This window comes from Oryctolagus cuniculus, chromosome 4 (assembly GCF_964237555.1).
Source record: "Oryctolagus cuniculus chromosome 4, mOryCun1.1, whole genome shotgun sequence".
NCBI classification, from domain to species: Eukaryota; Metazoa; Chordata; class Mammalia; order Lagomorpha; family Leporidae; genus Oryctolagus; species Oryctolagus cuniculus.
The window spans coordinates 159,434,148-159,459,903 of NC_091435.1; the positions used below are offsets into that span (position 1 = coordinate 159,434,148).

Consider the following 25,756-nt stretch of genomic DNA (forward strand, 5'->3'; position numbering starts at 1 on the left):
CACAGATGAGGAGACTGGATCTTAGGGATGCTAAGTGAGTCATCCAAAAGCAAAGTTGCACCTTTGATTAGCTAACTCCCTAACCCATGTATCCTTCCCATAGTACAACTGTAATGTCTTGGGACTAGAATAAACTGTATAAGCAATCTACTGTAAGTCCCATTTTGTTGGAAAATAGAGGTTCAGAGTAGCATACTTAATCAGCCATTAAGTAGCATTCGAAAGCTCTAATTCACATAAAGAATTGTTATCTTTCTGAAACTCTTTTTAAGGAGAGGTGATTTTGTGAAGCACAGAAATAACACAAGTTCATTTTATGGTACATTTCAAGATAAAGTAATAAAGCATCTGGGAAATATATACGTATTCACATATATAAATATAGAAAATATATACCTACATAAATAAATATCCACAAAATATTATGTGTATTATATAACATCTATTTTGTATATTTATATAATATGTATTATATATCTGTATATATTTTATATGCCTTTGTAGCTATATTTTTATATATCTATGTAATATATATCTAATCATATAGATATATAATATATACTTTATATGTCTATTTATGTAGATGTATAATATATATTTTATAATATAAGCACACAGGATTTTTTGTTTCCTATTGGTGCTAAAAGAAATCACCACAATCAGGGCTGACATGGTGCTACAGTGGTTTAAACTGCTGCCTGTAACACTAGTGTTTCTTTTTTTTTTTCTTTTAAGATTTATTTATTTATTTGAAAGGCAGAGTTACAAAGAGAGAAGAAGAGGCAAAGAGAGAGAGGTCTTCCATCCACTGGTTCACTCCCCAATTTGCAGCAACAGCCGGAGCTATGCCTAGCTGAAGCCAGGAGCCAGGAGCTTCTTCCAGGTCTCCCACGAAGGTGCAGGGGCTCAAGGACTTGAGCCATCTTCCACTTCTTTCCCAGGCCACAGCAGAGAGCTGGATTGGAAATGGAACAGCTGGGACTCGAACTGGCATCCTTATGGGATTCAGGCACTGCAGGTGGCAGCCTTACCCACTACACCACAGCACAGCCCCTGTAGATAGAATTCTAAGAACAAGATATTCCCTTCCTCCCTCCCTCCCACTCTTCTTCTTTCTCCCTTTCTTTTAGTTTTTGAGATAACATTTTAAATTTATATTCCAGTAAAGCCATTGTAATCCATAAGCCGTACTTTGGAAATTTATATTCATTAAATAAAAGTTAAAAAAAAAAAAAGCAATTACTGCCAAGTTCTACCTCAGGCTACTTGGATAGTCATGTGCACCTAAGAATCCAATTAGCCTGTGAATGGATTAGTCTATTTCTTGACCAGTGCAAGCCAGTTTGGACACACTGTAATGTAGATCGAAAGACAAGTCTGTTTTGTTTGTTCACCCTTTGTGTAAATGTGCTCCTTCCTCCTTAAGAAGAGAATCTACACATCCCCTCCATTTTATAAATTTATATTTCGACTTTCTTAACTATGACTTTTAACTTTTTTGGATCTATCATTCTTAGTATTTCTGTAGTTTTGATGATTTTTATGAGGGTTCTTCAAAGTGTCTGTGGAAAATGGAATTAAAAGAGAAATTTCTGTTGGTGCAAAAAAAAAAATTTATATTCCAGTAAAGAGGCTTAATACTTCACCAGATGACAAGTTTAACAAGTGAAAAGCAAGAAGACCCTAGTGGGAATATAGACAATGGCTGTAAACAGTAATTGAATGGAAAAAATGATCATTTCACCTACATACAGTGAATTTCAAAGTAATCACAGATCATTAAACCTATAGTAGTATATTATTCTTAACCTTTGGTTTGACTAAGGTATAAAACATAGTTTCACAAAACTATATTTGCAGCAATACTGATACACACAGATATTTCTTTTTCTCTGTTTTTTTTTTTTTTTTTTTTAATTTTAGCTCCCACATATAAGGGAGAGCATGCGATGAGTTTCTGTGTATCATACATAAATTAAGACCTTTCTCATCCAGGGTCACCTGGGAATTAACATTCTAGATGAACAAGTTTTCTGTATCACTATATCCAAATCATGTTTTTAGAATTTCCTAATATGTGGAAAATATTCTACAAGGTGCACTCTTCCTTGCCATTGAAAACAATGTTCTCAGTAAACCTTTACTTCTCCTTGAGGAATGATGGCTGTTGTAAAAATCCGTTGGTGTGCGGTGCTTCAAATATACCTATAAATGCAAACATAGGTGTTAGCTGTTTGATACACAGAACTAAATGGCTGTTAACCCCTGCAGTGGAGCTGGCATTTGCTTTTAGGGCTGTTTCTTCGCGTTTGCTTCTTTGCCAGGAATGTAGAGTGAAGGGAATGCACAAGCTGACAGGACGGGCTCTCTGGAAAATGGGGTGGGGATATCGGGGCATTCTTCTGTAGGGGGCAGTGGGAGGAGGGGTCTCTCGCTACTCCGAAACCTCTTGCTGTCAGTAGCCAATCTGTCAGCATTCTGAGTCATGGTCTGAGGGCGGCAGGTGCTCCTCCTCAGTGCGTGTGTTCTCCCTCATCTTCCCGGGCCTTGGGGATAGGGTCTGTGGGAGAATGCTGGCTGCTTCACTGCTGGGGTTTTTGGAGAGCCTTTACTGGTGAGTTTTGCCTTGATTGTGGAATGCATTTACTGATAGGACCAGGCTGCATATTTTTTAGGTTGTTTTAGCACTTAAATTAGAAATGGCAACGATAAAAATATTTACGTCAGAGTGCCTGACGAATATTGAGTGTTTACAGAATGTGAAATCTCTGCTGAAATAATAATCTAGAAAGCTTTAATAAGGTGGCATGAGGCTTTCTAGATGTTAAAGATGTTAATAAAAATTGTTTTATGCTTCCTTAAGATCTTCTCCACAGTTTTCCGGCTTTAACTCTTAAGTTGTGGTTGTAAAATAACTCATGAGCACTACAAAATGATGAGCCCCGAGGAGGCAGGTAAGGAGCACTAGCCTGAAGTGTGTTCGCAGGTGTTCCGCAGCCTGGGCTCTTTCTCTGTGCTGGACACTGGTGGCCATCAAGGGAAAGAAAACACTCAGATGTGATCCCAGCGAGGTGAGGGGGTTTCCTGTGGCAGGTGTGCTGGCAGCAGTAGTAGGGTGATGGAGGGCCCCAAAGAGTTCATGCTTAAACATGAGAGATGAGTGTGTGACATTTTTTGAAACATTGGAATTACAAATTTTTCCACCTTCCAAAGGCAGTAGTTGCAGTACATGTAGGGACAGTCAGCGTGCCTGTGTAATTCAGTCTGCTTGGACTGATAAGCATCTGTAAAGACTGACACTGCCAGCATTATCCATTTTGTCATTATCAGCACTATCCAGCATTCGATTGTAAGACATTCTGTGCGTCAAAAATCTACAGGACCCTTTGCGAACTAAGGCTTTATTACTTGTCATCCAGCTGTGCTTCACTTTTAATGAAGTGTTCCACTTAAAACAACAGTCAACAGTTTTTTAAAAATCATTAATTGTGAAATGGGCAAAGGACATGACAGACACAGAAGATATCCAGATAGCATGTGAGCACATGCAAAAGCATTCGGCATCATTAGCAGGTGGGCAAATGCAGGTTTAAGCCATGATGAGCAGTCACTGTGTCCTGTCGCAATGACGGGCATAAAACTTTGTAATAATACCAAATGCTGGTAAGGATATAGAGAAACTAGATCACATTGCCATGAGCATGTGAAATGGAGCAGTCTCTGGGAAAGAATGTTTCTAACAGTGGTAGGTAAAGCCACCGCCTGCCATGCCGGCATCCCATATGGGCGTTGGTTCACGTCCCGGCTGCTCCACTTCCTATCCAGCTCCCTGCTAATGGGCCTGGGAAAAGCAGTGGAAGATGGCCCAAGTGTTTGGGCCCCTGCCACCTACTGGGAGATCCAGTTGAAGCTTTTGACTCCTGGCTTCCAGCTAGCCTAACCCCAGCCATTGCATCCATTTGAGGAGTAAGCGGTTAGAAGATCTCCCGCCGTCTCTCCAGATACCTCTGATTTTTAAAAAAAGAAACAAAAAGATTATAGCAGTTTCTTTTCTTTTTAAAAATATTTACTTATTTACTTGAGAGTCAGAGTTACAAAGAGGGAGAGACAGAGATAGAGGTCTTCCATCTGCTTGTTTACTCCCCAAATGGCAGCAACAGCTGGAGCCAGGCGAAACTGAAGCCAGGAGCCAGGAGCTTCCTCTGGGTCTGCCACACAGGGGCAGGGGCCCAAACACTTGGGCCATCTTCCACTGCTTTCCCAGGCCATCAGCAGGGAGCGGGATCAGAAGTGGAGTAGCCAGAACTCGAACCGGCAATCATATGGGATGCCGGCACTGCAGGCGGATGCTTAACCTACTACACCACAGTGCCAGCCCCATAGCAGTTTCTTAAAGTTAAACATGAGCTTACCATGTGACCCAAAAGTTAACTCTCTTGGGCATTTATCCCACAGAAATAAAAATTTACATTCAGGGTCAGTGTTATGGCATAGCAGCTTACGCCTCCACCTGCAACTACAGCACCTGTTCTACTCCCAGCTGCTCCACTTCTGATCTGGCTCCTGATAATGGCCCTAGGAAAGTAGCAGAGGATGGCCCAAGTGCTTGGGCCCCTATACCCACATGGGAGACCCATATGAAGCTCCTGGCTTCAGTCTGGCCCAGCCATTTTGGGAGTGAACCAGTGGATGAAAGATCTCTCTGTCTCTCTCTCACACACACACTGACTTTCAAATAAATGAAATAAATCTTTAAAAAGAAAAGTTTGTATTCACACTGATGTGCATACTCAAATGTTCATGACAGCTTTCCTTGTAATATCTAAAAGCTGAAAATTACTCTGTGGTGCTGTGAGTTCTAATAAGAAATGTGTATTTCAGCTTCCTCTCCATCTCACAGAGCTCCTAGAACTCTGGGCGTCTCAGCGGTGTAAGTGTCTTCCTGTAGGCTAATGAGATGACTGCTGGCTCAGGGCGCTGGAGAGCCTTGGAATAGAGGCTGGTCTCCAGAAGAGCTCACCCTGTGATTAGAGGTTACAGCTTCCTCCAGGGACAGCAGACAGGTTCAAAGTTGAGTTGTTCACAAGGAACTAGTGCTCTAATCCACCAGGCTTAGGTAAGGAAGCTTCTGGATTGCAGAACTCAAGGGGGCTAGTGTACCCCCAGGAGGGTGTGCAAGATCTGCCTGCTTCCTCTCTTCTATGTAACTGTTCATCTAGATCCTTTGTAGTCTCCTTTATAATAAGCCAGTAAACATATGTGAAGTGCTTTCCTGAGTTCTGTTATCTGCTCTCTCAAGTGATGGGACCTAGTTAGGGGTTTTTGGAAACCCTTGATTTTAGCCAGGCAGAAATTCCGGAGGCCTTGATTTGGGGTTGGCATCTGAAGCAGGGCAGGGGCTTGGGGAGACTCCTGTGGGAACTGAGCCTTGAACCTGTGGGATCCGACTCGCAGCTCCAGGTGGACAGAGTCAGATTTGCATCAAGTTGTAGGATGCCCCCCATCAGAAAATTGATTGTTGGCAGGCGCTCTCCCACTCTATGTTTGGTCACAGAAGTAGCCATGTTAATTGTAAGAGCAAGGAAACAGTTTGGTGTTTGCTATCAGAGATACCCAGATACCCTTCAGTGGTTAAATGGATAAACTGGTACATCTGGACGGGGAATACTATTCAGCATTTAAAAGGAACAGATTGTTAACACAGTAAACAACAACTTGAATGGAGTGAAAAGAGCCAGTTTAAAAGGTTACATAAGGTATACTTTCATTTATATAGCATTCTTTTTTTTTCTTGACAGGCAGAGTTAGACAGTGAGAGAGAGAGACAGAGAGAAAGGTCTTCGTCCCCTTGGTTCACCCCCCAAATGGCCACTGCGCCAATCCGAAGCCGGGAGCCAGGTGCTTCCTCCTGGTCTCCCATGGGGGTGCAGGGCCCAAGCACTTGGGCCATCCTCCAATACACTCCTGGGCCATAGCAGAGAGCTGGCCGGGAAGAGGGGCAACCGGGACAGAATCCGGTGCCCTAACTGGGACTAGAACCCGGTGTGCCGGCGCCGCAGGTGGAGGATTAGCCTAGTGAGCCACATTCATATAGCATTCTTGAAATGACAACAGAGGAGGAACTGCTGTGCTTGCCAGGAATTAAAAAGGTGAAAGGAAGAGGCCACTGTGGTTATCGAAAGGCAGCGTGAAGGGTATTCAGTGCGATTGTTCTGGTTCTCCGTTGTAGTGATGCTCACCCAGATCTGTCCATGTGGTCAAATCGCATGGAGCCACTTGCAGATACACGCGTGCGTGCATGTGAAGCTGGAGAAATCTGGAGAAGGTCTGTGAACTGTGCTAATGTCGATTTCCTGCGCTATCCTATAGTTATGTGAGGTGTTGCCACTAAGGAGAATTGAGGAAAGATAAGCATTAGGTCTCTTTATTAATTCATATTACTGCATGTAAATCTACAGTAATCCCAAAATTAAAAGGCTTAAAAAAAACGCCCACAAAGGCGGGCCGGCCTGTGGCACAGTGGGCTAGGTTTCTCCCTGTGGCGCTGGAGTCCCATATGGGCACTGGCTTGTGTCCTGGCTGCGGCTTTTCTTCCAAGCCAGGTCTCGGCTATGGCCTGGGAAGGCAGTGGAGGATGGCCCACGTGCTTGGGCCTTTGCACCCCTGTAGGAGGCCCAGAGGAAGCTCCTGGCTCCTGGCTTCAGATCAGCTCAGCTTCAGCTGTTGCAGCTGCCTGGGGAGTGGACTAGCAGATGGAAGACCCTTCTCTCTCTCTCTGTAACTCTACCTCACAAATAAAATAAATAAAAATCTTTAAAAAAAAAAAAAAAAGCAGAGGCCATGAGACTGAGTAGTAAAATGTGGGCATTTCAAATCAGCAAAATTGTGTGCAAATTCTGGCTCTACCACTTAACTACTTTTGGAACCTTGAGCCAGCTCTTTAACCTCACTGTGCCTTCATTTCTTCATTTTTGAAGTGGGTAATAATGTTGCTTCCCCTGTTGAACTGTCTTTGCGGTTAGCACAGAATAGCCAGTCAGTGTCTTCTAGGTTTCTAAAATACTGTTATGTAAACCACTTATCATTTACATTGGATTGGATAGTCTTCATGCAGCACTTAAAGAGATAACACCCTAACTTCCCTGCAGAAATTTTAATATCACTAGGTATTTCCTGTTTCACTAGCTTCGGTTCATGTCTATATTTATAAGCCTTTCATAAGGCTTACTGTATTACTTTTTCTCTTTTCCTAATTTGAACACTTAACTCATTAAATGTCTTTATTCCTTTCTACTAATACATGCATATGAACTGTAGATTTCCTGTTTACAGCAATTTTAGCCAAATCAGAAATTTTGCTATTGACAACTCAGCTTCATTGTCTTTCAGCTATAAATGTAACTGATTTTTTTTGTTAGTCCAAGAATCAGTTAAAAAATATCTTTATTGTTAGAGGGAATCTTTCATGTGTAGATCCTGACTTTGTATTATGATCTTAATGATATCAATTCTTTGAAATATAGTAAGCTTCCTTTATGGGCTAGCATGTGATCAGTTTTTGTAAATGTTTCTCTTGTGCTTGAAAAAATATATACTCTTAAATTGCGTATAGAATCTTGATGCATTCCCTTGATTTTTTTTTATATACTTACTAATTTTTGGTCTGGTTTACTTATCAGTTACTGTAGTGAGAATTGCCTCCTTTGATTTTTCTTGTTTGAATCAATCATATGCTCTAATTTGTATGTTTTTGGCTATGCTCATTAAGTACAACTGATTCAGAATTGTAGCTGTTTTACTGATGAATTATTCATTTTATCATAATGCAGTGGCCTTCTTTCTTCCTAACAAAGCTAACATATATTTGATCTGATAGTAATAGTCATTTAAACTCCCTTTTTTTTTTTTTTTTGACAGAACATTTGCACAATGTGAATATCCGTGGTTTAGAATTCTCTGAGAGAAAATTCCTTTCCTCAGTCCAGAGCTGAGGCTTTCTCTGGCCAGTTTCCTTGCTCGTTCTCCCTTAAGGCATGCCTTTTCAAGTTCATGTTTTCTCAAAGACTAGCTACTCCAGGGTCCTAATTCTTACAAGGGCCCTCAGTTCCAACTCCTTGCTTCATCCAGGCCAAAGATTTCATCTTCTTTCTCCATGAGGACATCAGAACCCAAACTTCCATTTTATTAAGCGGTTGGGTCCCTGCCGCCCACACAGGATTCAGTTTCTGGCTCCCAGCTTCAGTCTAGCCCATCCCCAGCTGTTGTGGCCACCTGGGGAGTAAACCAGCAGATGGGAGTATGTCCACTCTCTGGCTCGCTCTTTCTCTCCGTCTCTCTCCATCTGAAGTAAGTTTTTAAGAAAGAACTTCAGATGTGTGCCGCGCTGTGGTGTAATGGATAAAGCAATTGCGTGCAGTGCCCACATCCTGTGTGGACGCCGATTTGAGTCCTTGGCCCCTGCACCTGTGTCGGAGGCTCAGAGGAGGTTCCTGGCTTCCAGCTTCGGATCAGTCCAGCTCCGGCTGTTGCAGCCATTTGGGGAGTGAACCAGAGGGTGGAAGACCTCTCTCTGTGGGTCTCTGCTTCTGCCTCTCTGTAATTTTGCCTTTCAAATAAATAAATAAATCTAAAAAAAAAAATTTAAGAAGGGAACAGTTTATAAAGTATAACTAATATGGTATGTTGTAACCAGTACAGTTAATAACTAATATACTGCTAAAAAAGAGGCAGATTATATTTTTTAAAGATTTATTTTATTTATTTGAAAGACAAAGTTACAGAGAGAGGTAGAGGCAGAGAGAGGTCTTCCTGGTTCACTCCCCAGATGGTGGCAACGGCTGGAGCTGCGCCGATCCAAAGCCAGGAACCAGGAGCTTCTTCTGGGTCTCCCACGTGGGTTTAGGGGTTCAAGGACTTGGGGTATCTTCTACTGCTGTCCCAGGCCATAGCAGAGAGCTGGATCAGAAGAAGAGCAGGTGGGACTTGAACCGGCACCCATATGGGATGCTGGTGCTTCAGGCCAGGGCTTTAACCCACTCCGCCATGGCGCCAGCCCCAAGAGGCAGATTATTTACATACTTGTTCTATGTAGCACATTTTAAAACCATGTGATGGCATGATATTTTCTTCTTGTAAGTGTTCACATGCTTTTTCATGTTTATTTTTAAATGGGCAAAGTTTTCCAGACAACTGGAATCCAGCAAAGATGTTCTTTGAAACTTTTCAGAGGATAGCATCATTGTTCGCCTCAGAAACACTCCCATAACTGCATCAAGAGCAAATTTCATGCCCAGGACATTTGTTAAATAATCGCACTCCTTTTCTTTTCTTTTCTTTTTTTTTTTTTTTTTGGAAAGGTAGAGTTACACACAGAGAGAGGGAGAGACAGAGATCTTCCATCTACTGATTCACTCCCCAAATGGCCACAATGACCAGAGCTGGGCCAATCTGAAGCCAGGAGTTGGGAACTTTTGGGTCTCCCACATGGATGCAGGGGCCTTAGCACTTGGGACATCCTCTCTGCTTTCCCATGCCATTAGCAGAGAGCTGGATGGGGAAAGGAGAAGCCTGGATTAGAGCCAGTGCTGCAGGCAGAGGCTTAACGAAATAGCTCTCCTTATGCGAAGCAGAATGACAAACTTTTCCTGTTGACATTTCATTCTCTGTGGCCAAAATGATAAGTTCTAAATTTATTACTTTTGTCTATTGATTTATTCTCCTGTGCCTAAGGGAAAACCAAGTGTATTTTAACTAGTACCTGTAATAGTTTACCTGATATTAAAAAAAAAAAAAAAAAAAAAACAGCAACAACAACAAACTGCTCCTAACAACTTTACTTGTTCTACAATTGTAGGTTACGTTCCGAACAAGAATCTATCACTGTAACATCAACAGCCAAGGCGTGATCTGTCTGGACATCCTGAAGGACAACTGGAGTCCAGCCCTGACCATCTCCAAAGTCCTCCTCTCCATCTGCTCCCTGCTCACAGACTGCAACCCTGGTGAGAGACTAAGTTAGCGCTTTCTAAGACACCGACGTCAGACCTCAGGAACTTGCTTACTTTACTACAATACTATTGTCGATTTTTGATTTCCAAAGTATGCAGCTATTTTCTTTTTAAATTGAGCCTTTTCAGTAGTCTTTTTAGGATCTGTTTTTTGCCAAAAATGAAAAATCACAGTGTGATGATAATTAATGAAAAATCATTTTAGATGGGAAAGTACATTTAAGAATGCTCTAAATTCTCCTGCCAAATAATAAAAAAAAAATTCAAATTGAATAGCTTAATTTTTTTAACTTTTATTTCATGAATATAAATTTCCAAAGTACAGCTTATGGATTACAATGGCTCCCCCCCCCATAACTTCCCTCCCACCCACAACCCTCCCCTCTCCCGCTCCCTCTCCCCTTCCATTCACATCAAGATTCATTTTCAATTCTCTTTATATACAGAAGATCAGTTTAGCATACATTAAGTAAAGATTTCAACAGTTTGCACCCACATGGAAACACAAAGTGAAAAATACTGTTTGAGTACTAGTTATAGCTTTAAATCACAATGTACAGCACATTAAGGACAGAGATCCTACATGAGTAGTAAGTGCACAGTGACTCCTGCTGTTGACTTTACAAATTGACACTCTTGTTTATGGGGTCAGTAATCACCCTAGGCTCTTGTCATGAGTTGCCAAGGCTATGGAAGCCTTTTGAGTCACTGACTCTGATCATATTTAGACAAGGTCGTAGTCAGAGTGGAAGTTCTCTCCTCCCTTCAGAGAAAGGTATCTCCTTCTTTGATGACCTGTTCTTTCCACTGGGATCTCACTCGCGGAGATCTTTCATTTAGGTTTTTTTTTTTGTTTTTTTTTTTTGTTTTTTTTTTGTTTTTTTTGTTTTTTGTTTTTTGGTTTTTTTTTTGCCAGAGTGTCTTGGTTTTCCATGCCTGAAATACTCTCATTGGCTTTTCAGCCGGATCCGCATGCCTTAAGGGCTGATTCTGAGGCCAGAGCGCTGTTTAGGACATCTGCCATTCTATGAGTCTGCTGTGTATCTCGCTTCCCATGTTGGATTGTTCTCTCCCTTTTTTATTCTATCAGTTAGTATTAGAACACACTAGCCTTGTTTATGTGATCCCTTTAGCTCTTAGTCCTATCATTATGATCAATTGTGAACAGAAATTGATCACTTGGACTAGTGAGATGGCATTGGTACATACCACCTTGATGGGATTGAATTGGAATCCCCTGGTATGTTTCTAACTCTACCGTTTGGGGCAAGTCAGGAATAGCTTAATCTTTAATTGGATGCCTACTAGAAGATGTTAATTTGAGAAATGTGGGCTATTAAAATCTGATAACAACCAGGCAGCGCCATACAGATGTAACCTTTTTGGTATCTTAATAACCATGCATCCTGAGAACCTATTAGAACAAAAAAACCTGGATGTTCTTGAACTAGAAAATACCCAAAAAGTAAACAAGGAAATACAGCTTCTCAGAAAAACCAAAGAATTTGTGGTGTACTTCACATTGGAAGTTCTTAATTTCTCTGTGCATGTCTGTATTTGACTAGTTTCTTTTTGACTGAATGACAAACCAGCTGCCAACATTTTACATATTTTGGGTTATTTTAGAAAGTAAATTAGCTATAACATTTTCATTGATGTCCTTAGTGAGGCCATTCTTATTTAAATATTTACTTTACTGTCTTATTATTGAATGAAATTCCATCTTCCATGTTCAGTGTGAATTTTGATCTCAAGCTTCTGGCTGGTTTGTAAACTTGAAGAAATTACACTCTTTTTTTTTACTTTTGCATATTATTATTTTAATGAGGAAATATAAAAGCAGATTGTAGTAAAACTGTATTGCAGCTAAAATCCCCACATCCCATGTCTGAGTACCTGAGTTCAGTACCCAGCTCTGGCTCCTAACATTGGCTTCCTGCCAGTGCAGACCCTGGGAGGCAGCAGTGACGGCTCAAGTCATTGGTTTCTTGCCACCCAAATGGTAGACCTGGATTGAGTGTTAGCTGCCGGCTTTGACCCTGCTCAGTCCTGACCAATGAAAACATTTGGGGAGTGAACCTGAGGGTGGGAATTCTCTGTTTCTCTGCCTTTCAAATAAGTAAGAACAAAGGTTTCCCAGTTGCACCCCATGTTTATGAATGTTGGCACTCAGTAGATGTTTATCTGAAACATGTCAAAATGTCCACTCTTTTGTTTAATGGACTTATTTCATGCTGTTATTTGGTACATATAATCTCTGACTTTTTTTCCTCTTAAACTTCAGTCTATCTTCAGATAATCACAGATACAAATTTGAATACAAGAATAGAGCTGTTTTAGTACCAAAAATGTTATCATCTCAAAAGTAAGCCTTGCATGATAATGATACAGATTTAACCAACTTAAAAATGCTGAATCTTATCCCTGCATAAACTGATTTTTTATCTTTTTTATTTTCCAATAATTTAGATGTGTTTCTTTTAATAATTTCCGGTGTATTAAACAACAAATATTATGTTTTCAGGGTGGGGAGCTATTAGCATGATATTTGTAGACAGCAGATGTGGTTTTGAAAGCAAACTCCACTGTTTATTAATTGTGCAACCTTGGACTGATCACTTTCTTCTCCTCGAGTTCCTTATATAGAATGGGGATTCTTAGAAGGCCTACCTAAATCACTGGTCTGCTGTGAGTTTAAAATTGGTTGATAGGTTTGAAAGCTGTAAACAGTGATGTTGTCGATGCTTTTTCCCAGAGTATATAGAACATAAAATGGGCATGCAGTAGATAAAGGATCAGTACCCACTCAGGTGAAGTTAACTGAGATAAGATCATAATGAATAATCTCTGACACCACCATGTCAGCATTGACACTCTTAGATTTTATAACCTGAAAAGAAACCTAAACCCGAATTTGCAGTACCTGTTCTTTTATCTCCTGAGGTGAATTAATTATCTGTAAGGTGGCTGGCATCCAGACATGATCAGCTATTGGATGGGTGCACACATGGTAGTTGTTCTGTTCCCATTGCAATGGTTTAGGTAGATCTAACTGTTGGTCTTAGTAGGCCACCACTTCATGATGGCTTTCAGCGAACCTGATACGCCACTCTGGCCTGTCAGACGTCACTTGGCAGCCAGAGTTCAGCTGTGACAGCAGTCAGAATGATAGAGAGTAGAGGACAATAAGCTCAAAAGGTGAGCAACAGCCTCCCACGTCTCTGAGTTTAGTCTGGCTTGACAAATGTGATTCAATTCATAAACTGCCCAAATTAAGAATACTGTTACAGGCCGGTGCCGCGGCTCTGTAGGCTGATCCTCCGCCTAGTCTCGGTCGGGGTGCCGGATTCTGTCCCGGTTGCCCCTTTTCCAGGCCAGCTCTCTGCTGTGGCCAGGGAGTGCAGTGGAGGATGGCCCAAGTGCTTGGGCCCTGCACCCCATGGGAGACCAGGAGAAGCACCTGGCTCCTGCCATCGCATCAGCGCGGTACACTGGCCGCAGCGGCCATTGGAGGGTGAACCAATGGCAAAGGAAGACCTTTCTCTCTCTCTCTCTCTCACTGTCCACCCTGCCTGTCAAAAAAAAAAAAAAAAAAAGACTGTTACAGTTCTGTTCCATTTGGCTTCATCTTTTGAAGTTTGCTGTTTTATGGAGTTTTTTTCTTTATTGACACATAAAAAGTGTACATATTTATGGGGTACCCATAAGGGGTTTCAGTACATGCATACATTATGTTATATTGAAATCAAGGTAAACATATCCTCCTCAAACACTGATTATGTCTTTGATTTCTATCATTTCTTTCAAAATCCTTTCATGTGGTTCTTTTAGAATATACAATATATTATAATTATCTGTAGTCATCCTACAAATAATTATTCCTTCTATCTGTAACTTAGTACCATTGATCACCCTTTGCTCACTCTCTCTCTCCTTACCTTCTGGTAACCACAGGTCTACTTTTTTAGATTCCACATATAAGTGAGATGATGTAGTATTTATCTTTCTGGGTCAGGCTTACTTCACTTAACATTATGATCTCTAGTCCCATATATATTGTCTGGGGCTGAGGCTGTGTCATGGAAGGTTAAGCCTCCTCCTGCCTTGCAGACATCCCATATGGGCGCTGGTTCAAGTCCCAGCTGCTCCACTTCCAATCCAGCTCCCTGCTAACGTGCCTGAAAAAGCAGTGGAAGATGACCGAGTCCTTGGGCCCCTGCCACAAGTTCCTGGCTTCTGGCTTTGGCCTGGCCCAGCCCTGCCCATTGCAGCCATTTGGGGAATGAACCAGCAGGTGGAAGATCGATCTCTCTCTCTCTCTCTCTCTCTGCCTCTCTGTAACTCTACCTTTCAAATAAATAAATAAGTCTTAAAAAAAAAAAAAAAGAAATGAAGGAATGTCATCCTTTTACAGGCTGAGTGATACTCCATTGTTTATATGTACGTTTTCTTCATCCATTCATCGGTTGACACACCTAAGGTGTTTCCAGTGAAAGTGTGCATCCTTGTCTTGTTCCAGATCTTAGAAACTTTTCAGCATTTTACCATTCAGTGTGTTTAAAAAAAAGCTTCCTTATATGAAATCTGTTTCTTTAAATATTTTTAAATGTGCTTTTATTATGGTCTTCAAACCTACGGGTATTTTACCTCATACAAAATCAGTTATCCTGATAACACTGACAATTACTATACCTGATGTATGACAATTACTATACCTGATGCTTTATTTACAGAGTAGTATCTAGAAATATTTTAACCTTTTCTCTTTTTTCTTAAAACAAAGCTGCATGTCATCTATTTTGCTGCTTTCAATTCTGCTTACCTACACTGCCAGTGTTATTTCCTAAAGCAGATGACCTTGTTTCATTCTAAATGCAATTCTGATACTATTTTATTATATTTATTCAAAAATATATGAGTCTTATGAGACAATTCAAAGTTTGAAGGCAAAGCATTTGATACTGAGAAATTACTGCCAGAAAATGTTTGGCCTGATTGTAGAATTGTCATTGTGACTTTTTTACATTCCCTTATCTTTTAGAGATATAGCCTGAACTATCTCCAAATGTAATTCTTTGGTATCTGAGATTTCCTTCAAAATAATCCAGAAAGATTAGAGGTGGATAGCGGTGTAAAAGATGGATCAAGATTGACGATTCCAATTGTTGGATCTGAGAAATGAGTACATGGGCAGTCAATGTGTTTGAAAGTTTCAGTAATAATTTTTTTAATTACAAAAGATTCAACTCATGAGTACCTGCAGTCTACTGTTGTTTTATTTAAGATTTATTTATTTTAAGATTTATTTATTTATTTTTAATTACAAAAGATTCAATCCATGAGTACCAACAGTGTAAGTTGTAGAAGGTGTGTGATTTGGCTGTTCTTTTCTCTGGGAAGGAACCACTTAGGCTCCAACCCTGGCCCTTTGTATGTCACCCCCCTGTCACCTGCCACCAGGGCCAGCGAAGACCTGCACTCGGAAGCATCCATGAAGTCTTTGTCTAGCACTCTTCTAGCAGCCAGAGAACTGTGTAGGCCAGATCAGGTGAGAAAGCTCACAGCACACTGGCAAGCGTCAGCACTCAGGATGGATGAGCTGCTCCCTAACCCCCATCACCTTTCAAGTAAAATCAAGTATCAATTCTTCCCTTCTTAGACTTATGCAAATCTTTATTCAAGCAACAAATAGACCTAAGAATGGCAGCTGATTAACCCTCAGCCTCACAGAGATTAAGCTGGGGGTTAGCACAGCTGCAGCTTCGTTGGTGAGAGCTTTATTCTTCTCTAATGGACAGAGCAAATGAAAAGAGGAATTTGCTCCCAGTGGCGCTTTTACAGTGACCTCTGAACGTCAGGAGAATGGCTTCTTCCTCATTCTTCAACGTCACAGCTTGATTTCACAGGGCTGATGGCTTGTTTTAAGCAGCTGACACAGTCCTTATCTATAAAACTTCTTCAGTGTCTCAGCTTTGATTCCAATTTCTTGTCTTTGGCTTGGCTATGATTAGATAGTAAATTTTGTTACTAAATATTAAAATTTTATAATTGATAGTGACTGCTGATGGGTGGAGACCATAAAATAGGGTTAATTATTTCAGCACATTTTGTGTAGCTTATGTATACTAAACTTTTGAACTGTTAGTTTGCTGAAAAGTATGTATAACTCTGGGATTGGATTCCAGTGCTCGCTTAGCTGTGCAAACCTTACATCTACATATCCCATTCTGCTACTCTTGAGAACTGGCAAAGAACAATTTCTGTAACTGAAATTTTGGTAAACCTCTGAAAATGATGAGCCTCCCTGTGGTCAAAGCAGAACTGTGTTTAGCAGGAATGCAAAAATCAGATTTCTAGAATAGCCACTATAGTTGCCTAAGACATTTTTTTAAAGTGATAAATTTACAAAGTAGAAATCCATGGTCCGGCATGTGACTGATTTCAAGCTGTTTTCTTTATTTGTCAAGAATTAACTTGTCTTCTAGATAATTATGAATTCCAGAAGTCACTCCAATCAGTGCTTCCAAATGTGGACAGAGAGTTATTTAACTTCCAGGACACCTTACCCAAGAAAAATAAAGCTCTGGTTATTCAGAATTTACACTTTGCCCCTTGTCAATAAACATTAAATAGCCACTATGAATCAGTCTGCCTGATAGTTTTAGTTCCAAAAGAATAAATAAAAGTCAAAAATTTTCCCAGGGACTTTGGATTCTAACTCGGTATTATCTTGGAGAGCCCTGCCTGCATTCCCCACATAGGTTTCCATAGGCTGGCTAAGATAAGTTCTTAAATAATATTATTAATGCTGTGGAGCTACTAGGAAAATTGAGAATTCATTGAGAGGAATAGGTAAAACCAAGGAATTCACATCATAAAGAGAAGATTCTGCTTTCTGAATTAAAGAAGCTTCACAAAAGTGAGCCTGTCATCATTGTAAGTTGGCTTTTTAACCCTCCTGTTTATAAGTGTTAGCTTTAAATGCTAGTGAAAGGACGCTTTCCGGACTCTGCCAGTTCTACAATGATGAACTCTTTAGTCATTTTGCAAGGAAAACCGGTACTGAATATAGTAATGCAAACCAAAAGATCCAGTTGTTTGTAGCACCTTATCAAAGAATGATCCTTTTTATATATAGAAAGCTTTTTTAATAAATATAAATTTCATATGTACAACTTTTGGATTATAGCGGTTCTTCCCCCCATACCCGCCCTCCCACTCCTAAACCATCCCTCCTCTTCCTCCCTCGCCCACCCCATTTTTCATTAAGATTCATTTTTTTAAAAAGATTTATTTTATTTATTTGAAAGATAGAGTTACACAGAGAGAGAAAGACAGAGAGGTCTTCCATTTGCTAGTTCACTCCCCAGATGGCCACAACGGCCGGAGCTGTGCCAATCCAAAGCCAGGAGCCTCCTCCCGGTCTCCCACGTGGGTGCAAAGGCCCAAGGACTTGGGCCATCCTCCACCGCTCTCCCAGGCCACAGCAGAGCTGGATCAGAAGAGGAGCAGCTGGGACTAGAACCATACGGGATGCCAGCACTTCAGGCCAGAGCATTAACCCACTGTGCCACACACAGTGCTGGCCCCAAGGTTCATTGTTCTTTCTTTCTTTCTTTAATTTACTTGACAGGTAGAGTTATAGACAGAGAGAGACAGAGATAAAGGTCTTCCTTCCGTTGGTTCACTTCTCAAATGGCCGCTACGGCCGGTGCTGCGCCGATCCAAAGCCAGGAGCCAGGTGCTTCCTCCTGGTCTCCCATGCAGGTGTAGGGGCCCAAGCGCTTGGGCCATCCTCCACTGCCCTCCCGGGCCACAGCAGAGAGCTGGACTGGAAGAGGAGCAACCAGGACTAGAACCCAGTGCCCATATGGGATGCCAGCGCTGCAGGCAAAGGATTAACCAAGTGAGCCACAGCGCCAACCCCCCAAGGTTCGTTTTTAATTATCTTTATGTACAGAAGACCAACTCTATACTAAGAAAAGCTTTCAACAGTTTGCACCCACACAGACACACAAAGTGTAAAGTACTGTTTGAAGACTGGTTTTACTATTAATTCTCATAGTACAACTCATTAAGGACAGAGGTCCTACTTGGGGAGCAAGTGCACAGTGACTCCTGTTGATTTAACGATTGACATTCTTATTTATGACATCAGTGATCACCCGAGGCTCTTGTCATGAGCTGCCAAGGCTATGGAAGCCTCTTGAGTTCACAAACTCCAACATTATTTAGACAAGGCCATAATCAAAGTGGAAGTTCTCTCCTCCCTTCAGAGAAAGGTACCTCCTTCTTTGATGGCCCCTCAAAGAATGCTCTTCTAAGAAACACTGACTGAGAAAGGAAAACCTAAAGTACCTGATCATAGGTTTAGACCTTGGATAGCCTCATTGTAGAATAAGTAAAAAAGGAATCCCTTTCATTCAGAGTTGCCAGGAAAAGAGGAAGAGAAGTGTGGCTTCAGTGTGTAGGTCAGAGATGGGTCTATGACAGTAAGGATGTCCCGTATGGTCCTTGGTATTTCTGCCTTCCCTGGTCAACCACCTTGAACATCCAATTTGCCTAGATAAAAATGTGGTAGTTGTTTATTACTGTTGCATGGGTCATTGCCTAGAAATGCTGACCTACAAAAACTTTGCTTCTTCCATAACTTAAATATATATCCTTGGTAGGTTTCATTCTTCTAAAGGTGTAAAAACTAGACTTTACTGTATTTGCTGATAGATGGGGTGCATTAAAAATGTGCCTTTGATGTTTCACCTTTGTCTGTTATCTAAAGAAAAGGGCCTGCTCTTGTTTATTAAAGAAGAAAATATAGTGTTCTGTGTATCATTTTCTTGTTTATTTTTCTCACTTCTGTTTCTTTACCCTTGACCCAGGGAATAGCTGTCAACTTGGCTTGAGCTATAAAGTGCTACCGGCATTCTTAAAGTAGGATGTTGAATCCCTAGGGTGTGATTCTTTTCTGATTTTTTTTGGCTGTTACAGAGTTGTTAACACACCTTTTTAGGGTTCTGATTAGTATGTCCTCTAAATGCCTGGGCCGTAAATTCTCACTAATTCTGTATTATTGAGAGGTCAGCCTGATTAGTGCTTTTTTTTTTTTTAATGAATTGTAAAGTTTAAATGAATGAAGATATAATACTGTTAAGTACATGTAGGAAATGTTGGTAAAATGCTTAAACTAGGTGACCTCTAGACTCTGCTTTATAAAAGGCTGAAGTGAGGGGTTTTGTTTGTTTGTTTGTTTTAATTTTATTTATTTATTTGAGAGGTAGAGAGGGAGAGACAGAGAGAGGTCTTCCATCCTCTGGTTCGCTCTCCAAACGGATGCAACTGTCAGAGCTGGGCCAATGCGAAGCCAAGAGCCAGGAGGCAGGAGCTTCTTCCAGTCTCCCATGCGGTACAGGGGCCCAAGGACTTGGGCCATCCTCCACTGCTTTCCCAGGCCATAAGCAGAGCACTGTATCGGAAGAGGAGCAGCCAGGACACAAGCCAGCACCCATAGGGATGCAAGGCGCCACGGGTGGAGGCTTAACCTGCTATGCCACACCACTGGCCCCTAAAGTGGTTTTTCACACATTTCAGTTAAGACACCACTTGGGAAGCCTGCACCCATATCTGAGTACCTGGCTATTCCTGATTGCAACTGCCTGCTAGTGTGCACTTTGAGAGACAGTAAATTAATGGCTCAAATTCTTATATCCCTGTCACCCATGGAGAATACCTGGATCAAATTCCTGGTTCCTGGCTCCAGCCCCAGCTGTTGCAGACATTTGAAGAGTGAATCTGTGTATGGAAAACCAGTTTATCACACTCTGTCTCCCTCTTTCTCTCTCTTTCTCTGTCTGTCTCTCCCCTTCAAACAAAATACATTTTACTTTTGTAAGCTTGAAAAAAGTAGCAAAAATGGCAATAAGGGACTTTACTGTATCCCTCACCTAGCTTCAAAACTTGCCTACAATTCAATATGGATTAGGGCGTAAGTGTATTTTATAGGTTATCAAGAATTTTTTTAGATAGGCTAAATATTCTCATTTAATATAATTCTCATAATATACTCAAATAATACTGTTTTATACCGTTAATTTTCATGTCAACTCCATTTAAACAAGATGTTAGTAAACTTCAGAACAAGTTGCTACTTTAGAATTATTATTAATACTAAACTAGCAGGGGTCAGGCTAACGCTGTTCCTGAAAGGTGCAGTGTGTGTTGCTGTGTTGTGTAGTCCATTGAATAAGTGATGTTTTGTTTGACTTGTAAGAAGTCTATACTGCCTGCCTTCCAGGATTCCTTCCTAGCCGTGCTGCAGTCCTGCATAAGGAAATGCCATTGCCCATGGTGTAAATGGTGCCCCTGGTTTTTTTTGTTTTTTTGTTTTTTGTTTTTTTGACAGGCAGAGTGGACAGTGAGAGAGACAGAGAGAAAGGTCTTCCTTTGCCATTGGTTCACCCTCCAATGGCCGCCGCGGCCAGCGCGCTGCGACCGGCGCACCACGCTGATCCGATGGCAGGAGCCAGGTGCTTATCCTGGTCTCCCATGGGGTGCAGGGCCCAAGCACTTGGGCCATCCTCCACTGCACTCCCGGGCCACAGCAGAGAGCTGGCCTGGAAGAGGGGCAACCGGGACAGAATCCGGCGCCCCGACCGGGACTAGAACCCGGTGTGCCGGCGCCGCAAGGCAGAGGATTAGCCTAGTGAGCCGCGGCGCCGGCCAAGTGCCCCTGTTTCTAAGAACCATAACAGTTCCTTGATAAAAAAATGTTCAAGTGAGGGCAGGCTTTGTGGCGCAGTTTGTTGAGCTGCTCCTTGCAACACAGGCATCCCTTAGCAGAGTGCCGGTTTGAGTCCTTGCTGCTCTGCCTCCCATCCAGCTTCCTGCTGATGCACAATGAATGATGGCCCAAGTACCTGTGTTCCTGCCCCCCACCTGTGAGACCTGGTTAGAGTTCAGGCTTCTGGCTTTGGCTTGGCCCCCAGCCTTTGCTTTTTGGGTAGTGTACCAGCGTTTGCAAGCGTTTGGATAGTGAACTAGCAGAAGGAAGTTCTCTCTGTCTCTTCCCCACCCTGCTCTGTCTCTCGGCCTTTCAAATAAATAAATTTTTTTAAAAAATATAGGTGAATTATGGTGACTTCATTTGCCTATTAAGTATTAATTAAGAGTAGGTTTTAGGGGGCCGGAGCTGTGGCATAGTTAGGTTAAGCATCAGCCTCTGGTACCAGCATCCCATTTGGGCAGTGGTTCAAGCCCCAGCTGCTCCACTTCCAATCAAGCCCCCTACTGATGGCCTGGGAAAGCAGTAGAAGATGGCCCAAGTGCTTGGGCCCCTGCACCCACATGGGAGACCCAGAAGAAGCTCCTGGCTCCTGACTTTGGATTGGCCCAGCCCCAGCTGTTGTGGTCCTTTGGGGAGTGAATCAGCAGACCTCTCTCTTCTCTGTCCCTCTCTCTGTAACTCTGCCTCTCAAGTAAATAAATAAATCTTAAAAAGAAAAAAAGAGTAAGTTTTAGTTAAAACTCATCCCTTTCATCTACAGATCAGTTTTTGGATGATTTTATGAATGTGGAAATCATTTAAATGATTTTAGCAATGGAATCAAGTCACTTTGTAAAACTCATTGTTGGGGCCAGCACTGTGGCATAGCAGGTTATGCCTCCACCTGCAGCACTGGCATCCCATATCGGCGTGGATTCGTGTCTCAGCTGCCCCATTTCCTATCCAGCTCTCTGTTAATGGCCTGGGAGGGTGGCGGAGGATGGCCCAAGTGCTTGAGTCCCTGCACCCACGTGAGAGACCCGTAGGAGGCTCCTGGCTCCTAGCTTCAGACCAGTCCAGCTCCTGCCATTGCAACCATTTGAGAAGTGAACCAGTGCATGGGAAATCTGTCTCTCTGGCTCTCCCTCTTTCTGTCTGTAACTCTGCCTCTCAGATAAGTAAATAAATATTTTAATAAAAAAAGAACCTCATTGTTTACATACCATCATATTTGTTGGTATATTTTCATAATATGTGTGCTGTTTTCTTTGACTCATTTTTTCCCACTGTGTAAAAAATGTTTATTTTGGGGGACGGCACTGTGGTGTAGCAGGTTAACACCCTGGCCTGAAGCGCCAGCATCCCATATGGGCGCCGTTCAAGACCCAGCCACTCCTCTTCCGATCCAGCTCTCTGCTGTGGCCTGGGAAAGCAGTAGAAGATGGCCCAAGTCCTTGAGCCCCTGCACCCTGTGGAAGACCCGGAGGAAGCTCCTGGCTCCTGGCTTCAGATGGGCGCAGCTCTGGCCATTGCAGTCCATTGGGGAGTGAACCATCAGATGGAAGATCTCTCTCTCTCTCTGCTTCTCCTCTCTAAGTGTAACTCTGACTTTCAAATAAATAAATAAATCTGTTTAAAAAATGTTTGTTTTCAACTGCTTAAAAGAGCAGCAACAGAGTGGGGGAGGTACCCTCCATCGGCTGGTTCTCTCCCCAGATGCCCGCTATAGCTAGTGCTAGGCCAGGCCAAAGCCAGGACCCAGGAACTTCACCCAGGTCTCCCACAGGAGGATCCGAGGATCCGAGCACTCGGGCCATCACCTGCTGCCTCCCAGGATGCATTAGCGGCAGCTGGACTGGAAGCACAGTAGCCTCTGATCACGTCAGGCAGTCTTACACGGGACGTGGGCGTCTCAAGCAGCAGATTCACCAGCTATGCCACAACACCTGCCCTTGTTATGTCAGTCTTATGTGATATGTATGACCCTAATGAAATTTTAGGATCATTATCAGTGCTCCAAAAATGAAGAAATTACATTATTTAAGCAACATTTTTAAATAATTCATGTTTGAAATCATAATTCATTGTGATGACTTAATACAGTAATTTGAATCTGAAACAACATAATAAAACTCCTCTAGTTATCCAAAAATTTACTTGTGTGGACAAAACATCTGATGATTGAATAACATTTTCCCTTTTTAATTTGGATATTTGAGATAGTATGGTGTCTTGGAGAAAATATCTTACTTATGTAAAGATGAAAATTAATGTAACTCTCCCAACATCTGAATAGGGCCCTAATGAGTGAGCAGTTTTCTGTATTTTTCCTTCCTCTCTAACTCAGCTTTCTGTTCAATCCTGGGACCAGGGCAAGGTGCTGTTGATAACAACACTCAGTTGTTCTAATTCTAATTGGAAGGCACTTCTCAAATGTCACACTAACTTGTCCTAAAACTGCAATGACTACTTTCTCCTTTCCTTCTCATCTGTTCTTACTCTAACAGATGCCAGAACTTTTTAAAAAAATGTATTTATTTATTTACTTGAGAGGTAGAGTTAGAGAGAGGGAGAGACAGAGAGAGATAGATATTCCATCCAGTGGTTCACTCAATAGCCGGAGCTTTGCCGATCCAGAGCCAGGAGCCAGGAGCTTCCTCCGGGTCTCCCACTCTGATGCAGGGGCCCAAGTGCTTGGGCCATCCTCCACTGCTTTCCCAGGCCATAGCAGAGAGCTGGATTGAAAAAGGAACAGCAGGAACTAGAACTAGCGCCAATATGGGATGCTGGTGCTACAGGCAGAAAATTAAACTACTGTTCCACAGTGCCAGCCCCAGATGCTAGAACTTAATGCTTAGTGTGGGTGTTGTAGTTTTGGTTATGTTATATTTATGAAGAACTTGCATAATAAGCAATATAGGAGTTCCTTTAAGCTGTAGGTGTTATTTATTTCCATAATAGGTGTTTTTCTGAAAGAAAAATTGTAAATCCTAATATCTTAGATGTGTTTGCTGAAGAGTATCCTGCAGAAAAGCCACTGCCAAATGAAGAATGTCATTTTCTTGAACATAGGGCAGGTTTTTCCCTCCATAATTCAGTACTACCTTGCCTCTGTCGGCTTTTTTCCCCAATAAGCACATTGTTTGTAGTGCTCAAAGCACCTGGGCCAATCAGCCGAAGCCTGTGTAACTGTGTACCTGTTGGCAGGTAGGCTGGTGCCTCTTGGGACAACTGTTCACGCCAGGGAGGTGCTCCACCTCGCTTTATTCAGAGCCTGTGGCCAGGCGCTGCCCTTCTTGCCCAGACTGGCCCCTGTGACGGAAGCACACTCATACACAGTCTTAATTCAGATGCTTAGGGGAAGTTAGCAAGAGTGGAGGCCCGAGGGAAATGTCTTCATAGTTAGTTTGGCATGCTGGTGTTCTATTTTTATAAGAAAATTACAGGAAAGCACACTGAGCCATTAGTGCATCAATAACCCTGCCTCACTGGGACAGGGGCAGTAGGAGAGCCAGCCACCCCTGCCTCTGCACGAGGATATATTTGCCTGAGGAATGCGTGTGTTATCCAAGTTAGCGTCCCCCAGAGCTGGTGTACTGGTATGTGACTTCAACCTGCAGGGTGCTACAAAGAATGCATTTTTTCCAGTGGATTCACAAGCAAAATATAGCTCAGAGTTGGTATTAATCACTTGAATTCAAAAAGTTAATAGTCTATAGCCACTTTAGTCAGAGTTTTTGAGTGCAAGATTACTGTTTGGAGATTTTTCTTTGCTTATTTTTTGAAATTTCTGGAAAGGTGATTTCAAGTTGCAATATTGTCACAATTAAAGGCCAAGAAGCCTTTAACTGATATGTGAGAGATGCATTTGAGGACAGCAAGTCCTGCCATGTTTGCAGAATGGTGTCTTAAGATTTAAAAAAAAACTACATCTAATTCCTTGATTAAGTATCTACATAAAAACTTTGGGGCCGGTGTTGGCCGGCGCCGCGGCTCACTAGGCTAATCCTCCGCCTTGCGGCGCCGGCACACCGGGTTCTAGTCCCGGTCGGGGCACCGGATTCTGTCCCAGTTGCCCCTCTTCCAGGCCAGCCCTCTGCTGTGGCCAGGGAGTGCAGTGGAGGATGGCCCAGGTGCTTGGGCCCTGCACCCCATGGGAGACCAGGAAAAGCTCCTGGCTCCTGCCATCGGATCAGCGCGGTGCGCCGGCCGCGGCAGCCATTGGAGGGTGAACCAACGGCAAAGGAAGACCTTTCTCTCTGTCTCTCTCTCTCTCTCACTGTCCACTCTGCCTGTCAAAAAAAATAAATAAATAAATAAAAAAAAAAAAAAAAAAAAAACTTTGGGGCCGGTGCTGTGGCTTAGTGGGTAAAGCCACCACCGCCTGCAGTGCCGGCATCCCATATGGGCGTTGGTTCAAGTCCCAGCTGCTCCACTTCTGATCCAGCTCTCTGCTATGGCCTGGGAAAGCAGTAGAAGATGGCCCAAGTCCTTGGGCCCCTGCACCCGCATGGGAGACCCAGAAGAAACTCCTGGCTCCTGGTTTCAGATTGGCTCAGCTCCGATGATTGTGGTCGTCTGGGGAGTGAACCAGCGAATGGAAGACCTCTCTCCCTCTCTGCCTCTCCTTCTCTCTCTGTGTAACTTTCAAGTAAATAAATAACTCTTTTAAAAAAAAATGATAACTTTTCTTAAATCAACTAGCCTTTAAAGGCAAATACTTAATATGAGGGTCTTCTCTTTGGAAACTCAGATTTGGTTGAATTCAGCAGTGTATGCCAGTTATCTTGTCTCATAATCTTGGTGTAAATTTAGACTCACTCACCTCAACTGTTAGTCCTAGCTTCGACCTACTTCTTATCATTTCCTGTTACAGATTTTATTGTCTCATAATTAAAATAAGTCTAGATATGGATTAGTTATTGCTACAGATTTCTTTTACAAAATCTATTGTTTTCCCTACAAGAATAGCTTCTAATTTTGGTGGTTT

General features: G+C 42.2%; 1 protein-coding gene across 9 annotated transcripts in view; it reads left to right on the forward strand.

Moving 5' to 3' along the window:
- UBE2E2 (ubiquitin conjugating enzyme E2 E2) overlaps positions 1-25,756 on the forward strand; it is a 388,098-nt gene that overhangs the window by 317,008 nt on the left and 45,334 nt on the right. For all 9 annotated transcript variants that reach the window (XR_011388222.1, XM_070072852.1, XM_070072853.1 and 6 more), the window contains one exon: positions 9,854-10,001. Coding sequence is in view for 8 of the 9 variants with exons in the window: in XM_070072852.1 (XP_069928953.1) it covers positions 9,854-10,001 (148 nt within the window). In the remaining variant the exon portion in view is untranslated. The remainder of the gene's footprint in view (positions 1-9,853; positions 10,002-25,756) is intronic.